Raw genomic sequence first — 11,229 nt, forward strand, 5'->3', positions numbered from 1 at the left:
CCCCGTAACGGGAGGAGTAGAGACAAGAGAAGACTCGGCCTCAGACTCCGACTCGCTACCCGGCCACCCCTCATAGCCTGGTTCCTCTCTAGGTTTCTTCCTAGGTTTTGGCCTTTCTAGGGAGTTTTTCCTAGCCACCGTGCTTCTACACCTGCATTGCTTGCTGTTTGGGGTTTTAGGCTGGGTTTCTGTACAGCACTTCGAGATATTAGCTGATGTACGAAGGGCTATATAAAATTAAAATAAACTTGATTTGATAAAATAAACTTGATTGATTGATTATTTAACTAGGCAAGTCAGATAAGAACACATTCCTATTGACGGCCTACCCCGGCCAAACCCTCCCCTAACCCGGACGACGATTGGCCAATTGTGCGGCACCCTATGGGACTCCCGATCACGGCCAGTTGTGACACAGCCCTGGGATCAAACCAGGGTCTGTAGTGACACCTCTACCACTGCACCACTCGGGAGCCCATTTAAAGGGCGTCATTGCCAACATCTCGAAATCCCTTAATATGGAGGAACTTGCAATCATTGGAGCTGATTACTGGGTTTTTTATTTATAGAAAAGTCTTAGGTGGGCAGTCTGTGGTAATTTTCAGGATGGAAAAACAATTTCAGTGTCAACTTAAACGACCAAAACCAGATAGAAAGCATGCAGAAAAGATATTAAACTATACATATTTTAAAAATAATACTTTGAGAACAATAAATTAAAAGGGAGAATCGAGCATTTAGGGCATATGCCCATTGATTTTGATATGTTTGAGCACAGGCGCACAGCGTTAGCCATGGCAAAATGCATAAATTGCAGGAAATCGGCTTTAGAACTGCAACATTTTTTCTCAGCTCAGTGGAAATATGTGTAGAATTGCAGAAAATGTGCTTTACAACAGTAAAATCTCCCATGCCAAGATACTTTTCTAGTTAAATTTTTTTAAATGAAAACTGTCTATTCATTTCAAAATGTTTTACTTCTACTTGCCATTATCATTCACCTGATAAGCCAAGACGTTACTTTTTATTTTTTGCTAACATATGTTGAGGTCCCTGGGCAAGAAAAGTTTGAAAACTGGGCTACAATGTTCATTTGACTAGTTGTCTACCATACTCATTTGACTGTTTCTGTGTTGGCTACAGATGTTAATTTGAATGTTTTTGAGTTCTCTGACATGTTACTTCATTCTGACCATTGGCTCACTTCTGGTTTTGTATTTACAGCTGCATCAGTGTGTTTGATCAAAGATCAGACAAAGTATTATTCTTTAAATCATTTTTATTGGCTGGTTGAAGCCAAAAATCAGTTTCTTTTCTCTTTAAACATTTTTTTTTTTTTTTTTACAACTGAAAAACATAAAATAGACTATATAAATTACAAACAGACAATACCAGAAATATATAAAGATTCTTTAAAGCTTTTAAATAAAGGGAAAAAACTAAAAGTAATCGACAAGAACACTAGAGAATGTTACAACAGGTTGCAGTAAAGGTTCTGAAAAGACAGTCAATATTCATTCATCATACAGAAAGAAATGACTCTGGTCATTTTAAATGCAGTCAATATGACTGAGGAATAAAACTTCTCCACGAGAACGCAACAGTGGAGCAGGAGCTTACTTTGATTCAAAATAAAACTGCAGGAAAAAATAAAATTAAAAAAAGTTACTTTGTACAAAAGGCTGTAATTGTGTTTGCTCCATAGAGAAACAGGGAAATGTAGACAAAGAAACCACCATTGTTGAAAAATACTTTACACACTTTGTCTCATTACATACTGTAATTCTAGTTTACATTGATTATTTAATTTACATAATGCCTTTGAATAGCTAATGCCATTACGTTCATGTGGAAAACAACGAATTGTTTCAGTCACCATTTGGTCCATACAATCGGATTAATTAACTCCACAGTTGCCCCACTTGTACAACTGTAGTGGAGGGCAGTGTTCATGCTGACAATACTGTATGCAATCTAGATGTCACTGCTCAACATCTGGGAGAGCTCTTGCATTTAAAGACATCTGTCAGATGGGTCTCCACATGTAGAAAATGCAGTTTCTTGGAACAGAGAACACATGTTGGAACTCGCCTCATCCTGTTCCATTAATTTCTACTAAGGCTGATGCACATGTACTTCTTAAACAGACATTTCTGCATTGGTCGGTTGTGTCTCTGGCCGAGAGAGTTGAAGACTTTCGAAAAACAAAGCTTTGGAAACATGGAGCCCATTCAACTATGAGTTCGTTTGGCTTTTATGATGGTCTTGGCTCCGTTGGAAGTCTCAGTGGGTGAGGCCTGGGATGAGCAGGTAGCTAACCTAACTCGTCGGCCAACCACCTCTAACGGTGTTTCAATTTAAGAAGAGACAAGTCGGAAGACTGCTGCGTCTCTCCTCTACGACTTGTTCTCGATGGCGATGGGTGCGATCATCATGACGGTGGTCTTCAGGGGATAGTATCGGCCACGCCAGGTCTTCCAGAAAACCCCCTGCTTCCTCTGATGCCTCTGCTTGGGAGGAGGGCTCATGAAGTAGCGCCCGTTCAGGTTGGAGCGTCCGCAGTTGCTGAACCACCAGCCACCTGGAGAAAGAGAGCAAACATCTGGTTAGATTGGCATTGGTGCTACATTCCCAATTTGAGTTATTGAGAGATACATCTTAAGACCTCAAGATCAAATTCGGACAAAATGTTTTTTGAACTTTGAACTTGGATAAAGAGGAGCGTACCAGAGAGGTGTTTGGCGCAGTTGGTGTCGCTCTTCTGGTCATTGTCTTGGTCGCGGGTGGAGAAGGGCAGGCCGGAGGCTTCGGTGGCCAGGGAGCTTTCTAGGTTGCCGATGGAGGTCTCCTGGATGTGGAGGGCGTAGTGGCTCTCCTCCCCGCCCAGACGGATGGGGTACTGGACCGTCTCAGAATCGTCCATCCAGTCGGAAAACTTGACCTTGAGGGTGTAGTCCGTGTCTTTGGCCACGGCGTGCATCTTCTCAAGACCAAGCCAGAACTCACCTAGTGAGAGAGAGATTAAAAAAAAGGGTTCAGACCTAATCAGTGGCTGTGGCAGCGTGTGCAAAGTTTGCATACATGTGTCCAGCTATCGCAGTGTCTTTGTTAATTTAAAAGATCTGATCGTAACGAGGCCGGTAATCACTTAATGGAATTTAAAAAGGAATAGAACATGTGATTTGGTCACTTCGGGCACCTAAAGCCACCAGTGTCATTAAAGCTGCAGATTAGATGGTTGTTTGTGCCAAACCTGCCATATCAAGATCCACCTGATCCCTCGATCTTGACATCTACAATCCTGTATAAGTGTTAGTATCAATACTTGTTAATCAAACTGAACTGGGAGGTTTTCGGGTCAAGAGCGCTGCGCTGTACTGTTCTATGCTGTGGCTACAGGTGGTACTGTCCGAACCTCGGCGTGACCTCGCTAGCTAGCGCCAGTGGAATTTAGTGAGGGAGATGATAAGAGGATTTATTTACCACTCAGACTGCCAAAGCCGCTCTGGTAGGCCAGCCATAGCTGGTCAAAGTCAACTGAGCCATTCTGGCGCCTCTGGATCACAGTCCAGCCACCTTCTGTAGAGAGGAAAGAGGAAGAGTAGTTGGATTAGTCTTGACCATGAGAAATTTACTACAGCCAATTGTCATACATGTAGTCATACAATGTGTTTAAAAACTAAGCTATAGGGAAACCTTATACGGTGACTTGTCCCTATAGGGGCTTCTGAGCTATCCTTTTGCCTGAAGATAAAGATTGGTTGTTGGACTAGTTAACAATTGCTAGTTAAGCCCTGTAAATAGAACACAAGGGTATAACCCTGGCTAACTCCACTTACCGGCTGTCATTTCGCAGCAGACTTCAAAGGATTGGTAGTTTAATGGCTGAATGGTGTACACGCCGCTGGCCGTCTCACCTTTCAGGAACAGCTCATGGCAATCGGAGGCCATCTCTGAAAGAACAAAGACAAAAATACAACATGGTTCACAAACAGTTTGTCCACACCGTATCTCAAATAGTCAGTATCAGTGCACGTCGTCAATGTCTGTGTCCTAACAGTGCTTTGGCCTTTCCTCTACACTGGAACAAATATAAATAAACATAAAAATACATTCTTTATGATTAATTCAACTAGAAAATAAAAACTCTGGGCACTGTTTTCTACTGAGAGACTTGACACTTGTAGGGACATTATTGGAGAACATGTCTACCTTTCACTTAATAACTAGGTCAGATGTTCAGGAATCAGGACCCATCTGGTTTCCCTATCTGGGATCCAGTGGAGGAGCTTAAAGAGGACGGGCGCATTGTTATTGGCTGAAATGGAGTTAAAGGAATGGAATCATTTTTATTTTATTTTGGTAGGCAACTAGGCAAGTCAGTTAGGAACACATTTTTATTTACAATCAAACATGTAGTTTCCATACTGTTTCATTTACTCCATTTCAACCATTACAATGAGCCCCTCCTATAGGTTCTCCCACCAGCCTCCACTGCTGGGATCCCGATCATTGACTTCATTGTAGCTCTCTGGGTCTATGATTGCTTGCGAATAAGAAGGGGCCTTATCGTGAAGTGGGTTTATCAATAGTTGGATACCCTAACACAGAAAGCGTTAATGTGTTGTGCCCCCGAGTCCGAACTGCCTGGGGGGGGGGGCTCCTTGCTTAGTAGTAAACATGACCTTTCTCCCAGTTCCCAAGCAAACTTCCACCTCAGCTGCCTGGCAACTCGCATTCCTCTACCCCCTTCTGTCCTCAGTCTCCCCCTCCGCTCCTGTTTGTCACACCTCCCTCACATGCACAGCAGCCAGTCAGTGACATAGAAATGCATGGCCACTGCATGCAAAGGGAATGCTCAGAGAGTGCTAGGAGCATGATGTCGCTATATGGGATAGAGACAGTCACCAAAAGGCCTGGGGGGCCCATTGGATGTAATGTGCCTGATAAGGCATGAGTTGGTGCACAGCACAACTCAGAAAATAGTTCACATTTATATGATGCTGACTTGAGAGATACTGCATATGTTTATCAGCTATGATGCTCTTTGTCTGCACCAATCGCCTAAACTATGATTAAAGATTTAATTGGGACCAATCAATCAATATTGGTTTGACTTGGTTGATATTTGTTTTCAAGTACAAACATGAGTGCCGACCACGGGACCGCAACACATCACTCTTCTGGAATGACCCTTCTAGGCGAGACATGAGCTCTATTTATTAGCGATGGGTAGTTGTGATTTGACTTGCGGTCAGGGGGTTCTCCTCAACTTTGGCACACTTCCATTCATCTACGCCTGAAGAGGCGGGGGTCTACGAGGATGGGGAGCTGGAGGAGCGATGGAGGGGAGAAGGTGGACAGCCGTCTTCTGACAGATCTGGGGGAACGGTTGGACATTCCTGAGGGATGTGCGATTATTTGTTTTATGGGAAGGAGTACAAAGTGGAGAGCTGGAAGGGTGGAGCAAGGCAGTCAGTGTCATCAAAACAACAAAGGATGTGTGTGCAAAGTTCACCAGACGAAGTTAGACCACCTCCATTTTATTTTATGACTTTTTTTCTGGCTCAGAGAACCTAATCTGAAGAACATAGCATACTAGATTTGGAAATTCCCCACTTCCCCTCCCCGAGCTCCATCAGATTTGTAATCCCTCGGTGATCGGGGTCTATTGTGACCCTGAGATAACACTGTCCAAGACTGCTGAACTCTCCCGCAATTGAAGTCCAGCCAGAGGACTTGTTTCTTTTATAACATTCCTAAAATCCTTCTGTCCGAACTTGCTGTGAGTGGACTCATTGTGTTCTGCTGAGCGACCGCATCTCCAGGATCACTTTTCAACTACTTCCTTTAATGGCTATCAGACAGTGGGAAATATTTTTATATAACCACGAATGATGTTGCTTGTGATTGAGAGAGCGATACATTACTTGTTTTAACAGGCATTATGTTTAAATGGTATAACATTGGTACTTTCTTTTTCAATCAACTCTTGAGTCGGTCAATCACATATCTGACCAACACCCATAAAATAACGTAGGTCACATTCAGAGGGATATATAACTAATCTAATGTCCTGTATAGTCATATTGATTCATTCATATCCCTTCATGCTGCATTTTTAGTGCGACCACCCCTCTAAGCCCTAATCCTTGTTCCATTGCCAGAAACCATGATCCAACTCTATACCGCCCTGCTGAAAGCCCACATGATGCGTAGGCCACTGTAGTACATTTCAGATGTGAACAGATGCCTGACGTAGGTGTACTGTAGGTAGAGGAGATCATGATCACCTTCACAATTACTGTACTGCAGTATTGAGTAAGACAGGGTGTAGCCTAATGTAATGTACACTTCCTGATGTGATATTTTTCTTTATACTGTGAATACATGCTATTTTCTGTGAACCCAATTAAAATACCCAATAGGCACAGATGTCAGTTAATTTGAGTTGTCAACTAACATGAATTCAACCAAATAATGTCACAATGTCATTGGATTTAGGTTAAAAGTTGGGTGACAAAAATACAAAATGTCCTTATGTTTATGACTTTTTGCAAATCCAATCAGTTTCCCACATTGTTTCAACGTTATCACATCACATTATTTGGTTGAATTTACTGGAAAAAAAGTCCCTAATGTCGCGTTCAAAACAACTGGGAAATCAGACATCTCCGAATTCTGTCTTCAGTGCGTTCAAGACAACTGGAAACGTGTGAAAAAACACGCTCCGACTGGGATTCATCAGATTGATTACTTGTCTGATGGAATCGCAATCACCTGTGCATAATTTATCGTGAGTTTTTGGCAGTAAAATGCGCGCATACAATAATCTGATGATTAAAGTTAATAGGCCTATACTTCACGTAATGTAGGGACAACTCCAGTTAAAGTTGACGGTTTAAGCATCTTACTGTCCCTATGCAGATGGCATGGAACGGGAGGTCAGTCTTTGTCTGGGTGTCTTAAAAGGAAATTGAGTCAACACGAAGCTTGGTTTTACTTACCGATGGGTGAGTCGCGCTGCTCAATGCTACCATTGTGAACGGCCTCCTCTGGTTTACGCCTGAATGCTGGTCTCTCTTTTGTCAGCTGAATCTGAGTGAGCAAGAAAACAAAGCTTTAAATAATTCATACAAAACAATAGCATATATCATGATAATGTTAAAATTGACTGTTCCATACCTGGTTTTGCAGGGTTCTGATGCGCACGTTCTGCTTGTCAAGTTTATCTTGCTGGAGTCGGATTCTGTTGACCAGGTCATCAATACGTTTATTCTGAGCTTCCAGCATCCACTGAAAGAAAAAAGAAAAGGTACCCTGTAAGTCTTTATCCTGTGACTTAATTTTAAGTAGCCTAGGTTACTTATAACATGACTAGCCCACCACAAAGCCTACATTGAACTACTAGACTATATCCAGAAAACAGAACTCATATCCTTCCGAGCACATGTCCAAAATCAACGCTGGCATTTGTATTTTCCAACCGGGTGATTTAGTTACATAACGCGGGGTTTTCCATCCCACAAAAATGGTCAGAACAAGAAATTATCTTTCGAGTTCAGGTGCTATTGCAGCTGTAAACCATTTATAAAATCAAGCGTGACATTTTCCTAAATTGGACCATGTTCCAAATATCACGGTTTAAAAATTAGGCGTGCAGCTCCTTTGTCTGGCAAGATTTTGCGTTCTCTGCACGTAGTCCAAGCTCTTCAGCACAATAGTAACACCCGCTGGCGTGCCTTCTATACAGTCCCAGTGACTCAAGGGTTTGCTGCAAATTTTTCTTTACTGTAATCTGAATATCTTTGGGCCAATGGAAATAACCCCAGACCAACTGTTCTTGTCCATCAAAGTGCATCACACTGCCCCTCCACTTGTTTTTCTGAAGATGGGTAGTGGTAGCGAATAGGCAATTTGTCAAATTATTATGCAGGACTGATGTATAGTACTAGTAACCTACTGTATTAAGCATGACTTGATGTTAATCAATTCATCTATTTGCTGTGGTGTTGTCATGGTAGCACAGTGAATGAATAGGCCAGGCTGTTTACTGTAAAAAAAAAAAAATTGGTAATGCCTTCATACAATTGAAGCAATCAGAAGTGATTGGATACAATGGCAACTGCAGAGAAGTAAGCTTACAAAAGGGGGAGACGTGCAGCAAATCAGCTTAGTCTGTGTCTTGTCAGTAATAACTTTCTCTCAGGTCATTTGCGTTTCTTTCCTATCAAATGCACAATTTGTATTATAGCTTTTTCAAACAGAAAAACAAAGTATCACCAAATAGTCATGGATTCCCTCCTTACCTGAATGATGCGGGCATCGCTGTAGTTGCCTGCATTCATGTCGGGCAGCCCCTCTCCCTGTAGCATGCCGTCCACCTTCTCCTCCAGCTTGTTCATCCGCTCATCCACCCTCTTCCTCTCCTGCTGCATCTCCTCTGTCCTCTCCCTCAGCTCGGCCGTCACGTTGAGCACCTGGACTTCCCTGTCCTCCAGCCCCCGGGCCCGGGCATTCAGTGCATCGCCCTCCGCCTGCAGCCTCTGACCCTCCTTGCCCAGGTCGGCCATGGTACCGTTGAAGGCCTTCAGCTTGGCAGTGATATCCCTCATCTGGCCCTTGGTCTTGTCCACATGCTCCTTGAGCCCCTGACCCAGCTGGAGCAGGCCGTGGGCGATCACGTTCACATCGTCCCACGCCGCATATTGCACCCTCTTCTCCTTCCCGCCAGTGGCCGAGCCTCCTCTCCTGTCAAAGGGGTTGCCGGTGGCCATCAGAATGACCAGGCACAGAGTCACAGTTATTAGTGTTGTCTTCATTGTCGCTTGCTTTCCTTTGTTGACTCAATTTCTTTGGTTGGTTTTATCCTCCGGTGGTTTGCAAAGTGTGCACCCTTCCCTTTCCAGTTGGTTACTAGATCTCAAGATCCTACTTCACTGTGCAGAGCACTTCGGTTTTATACTTTCAGAGCCCTTCAACTCCAGCCAGCTGGCTGATCTGATTGGCTGGCCGAGCAGAGGGGGGAGATCTGCTCTCTGGTTTCTCCCCCACTCTTTATGTCTAGAGGAGGACTGGGAGGGGAGCACATGATGTAACAATGAAGCTGGTTTCCATCAGTACCCTTAGAATACAGTAAAGAGAGGTTTCTGGCAAACCCTTGCACATTGCCATGCACAGCTGTATGATAAAGACAGCTTTTTTTGTGCAAACACATTAGGATGTATTGATTATCATAAGGATGTTAAACAGAAAGCTACTGTCACTATAATGTTTCTATCATTCAGTAACCAGAAAGGGGTTCAGACTTGTTAGTGCACTTAAATTGACAATCAGACAGCTGAATGACAAAGGATAGATTGACTCACTTTGTGTCAACACATCATGATGAACATAATGATGTAACAAAGAAAGTGGTTCACATCAAACAAGCTAGGAAAGCCATATAGGCTGATTTAAAAAATATATGTGTACTGAACAAAAATATAAATGCAACAATTTCAGATTTTACTGAGTTACAGTTCATATAAGGAAATCAGTGAATTTAAATAAATTGATTAGGCCCAGATCTATTGATTTCACATGATTGGGCACTGGTGCAGCCATGGGTGAGCCTTGGAGGGCATAGGCCCACCCACTTGGCAGCCAGGCCCAGCTAATCACAATGAGTTTGTCCCCCACAAAAGGGCATTATTACAGACAGAAATACTCCTGGTCTTTTCTTGTCCCCAGCACAAGGTGCACCTGTGTAAGGATCATGCTGTTTAATCAGCTTCTTGATATGCCACACATGTCAGGTAGATGGATTATCTTGGCAAAGGAGAAATGCTCACTAACCGGGATGTAAACAAATTTGTGCACAACATTTAAGAGAGAAGCTATTTGTGCAAATGGAACATTTCTGGGATTTTTTTATTTCAGCTCATGGGACTAACACTTTACATGTTGTGTTTTTAAAAAATGTGTTCAGTGTATATTCAGAGGAACCAATTGAGACAAACAACTTTACAATATAAATCAATAAAACAGCAAAAAATGAACTACAGGACACAGCAGATACAGACACACCACATCTCAACAACACAAATAAAACACCACAATCAAAGCAAAACCTCAGGGAATTCATCCCTCATCAGTGTTCTAAACTGCCGCATCGGCACCAAGGATTCAAGATTGAATGGTTCGCCTTAACTGAAGCCTGCTCTACCTAGGTTGATAGAGACACGAGGGACCTCGAGTTAACCAACCCTGTGAGCGGGTTTGGTGGCCAGTATTTTTCTACTTTAACAGAGAAGTGAGATATGTTGCAAGTTTGTGCACAAGACCTTTGTCAACAAAAAGGGAGAAGTGACGTGAGCCAAGGGAATTAAGAGGTCTAGCGACCTTCTAATAAAGGATGCAGTGATGAGTATTTAACCTGTCACCTGTGATTGATACTGACATCGATTTCTTTGTTGTTGATCATGTGTTATCGGGTGACTTGACCGTAATATAACAATGACACAAGTTACCATTATTTCCCATAAGATAAGAAAAGGGTTTTAGGTAAATCAGTGGTTTTAAACAACTCAATGTTACATAGCATATTCATTTGCATAGTTAAGAATTTGGCAGAATATATGCAGTTTGGGAATAAACATTGTCTTGCTTCCTCCATAAAGAAAAATAACTGATTGTACTTCATTTACTGAAGCACGTCTTAACAAACTCTGTGTAGATATTAGCGCTTATTAAAAAACGCATCCATCAAAGTAGAGCGAGGGCTTTTTTTCTACGCCAGTGTTACCTGAGTCAGCTTAATCAGGTGGCTGGGATAGAATGATACCGATTGCGGTTGTGTGAATTCATTGGCAATATGTTGGACGTCAGGGGGAACGTGCTGTATAATTTTGCCTGGAGTGCTCCTCTTTAGGTCTGCTGTGAGGCAGGAGCAGTGTGAGAATTAGGGGAAAGTTCACCACAGAGAATGCCTACATTATATGGTAATTCCCAAGGCCCAGAATTAACTGCTGGGGAGCAAGTAGGCAATTCATGAGCTGGGGCCAGACCACAAAGAAAAGGAGTTAACCCTCTCATGTCCGTGGTGGAGGCTAAGTAGGTGAAAGGTAACTGGGAGACTTCCTACAGTGCTTGGCAGTGAAACTCGCTTCAACGGAACTGTACATCCTGGACCAAAAATCCATTCGTTTGATAAAGGCTCAGGGACTTTATGAAGACGGTCAAATAACT

The 11,229-nt window shown here is 42.8% G+C and overlaps 1 protein-coding gene across 1 annotated transcript; it reads right to left on the bottom strand.

Moving 5' to 3' along the window:
- Positions 1-956: 956 nt before the first annotated feature.
- Positions 957-8,938, bottom strand: LOC129814322 (angiopoietin-related protein 4-like). The gene is made up of 7 exons (XM_055867391.1): positions 8,310-8,938; positions 7,186-7,296; positions 7,008-7,098; positions 3,840-3,953; positions 3,484-3,579; positions 2,728-3,006; positions 957-2,581 (listed from the first exon to the last, which is right to left on the bottom strand). Exons 1-7 carry the CDS (start codon positions 8,820-8,822, stop codon positions 2,397-2,399), a joined length of 1,389 nt encoding a protein of 462 aa, XP_055723366.1. The 5' UTR covers positions 8,823-8,938; the 3' UTR covers positions 957-2,396.
- Positions 8,939-11,229: the final 2,291 nt, after the last annotated feature.

Source organism: Salvelinus fontinalis, chromosome 17 (assembly GCF_029448725.1).
Source record: "Salvelinus fontinalis isolate EN_2023a chromosome 17, ASM2944872v1, whole genome shotgun sequence".
NCBI classification, from domain to species: Eukaryota; Metazoa; Chordata; class Actinopteri; order Salmoniformes; family Salmonidae; genus Salvelinus; species Salvelinus fontinalis.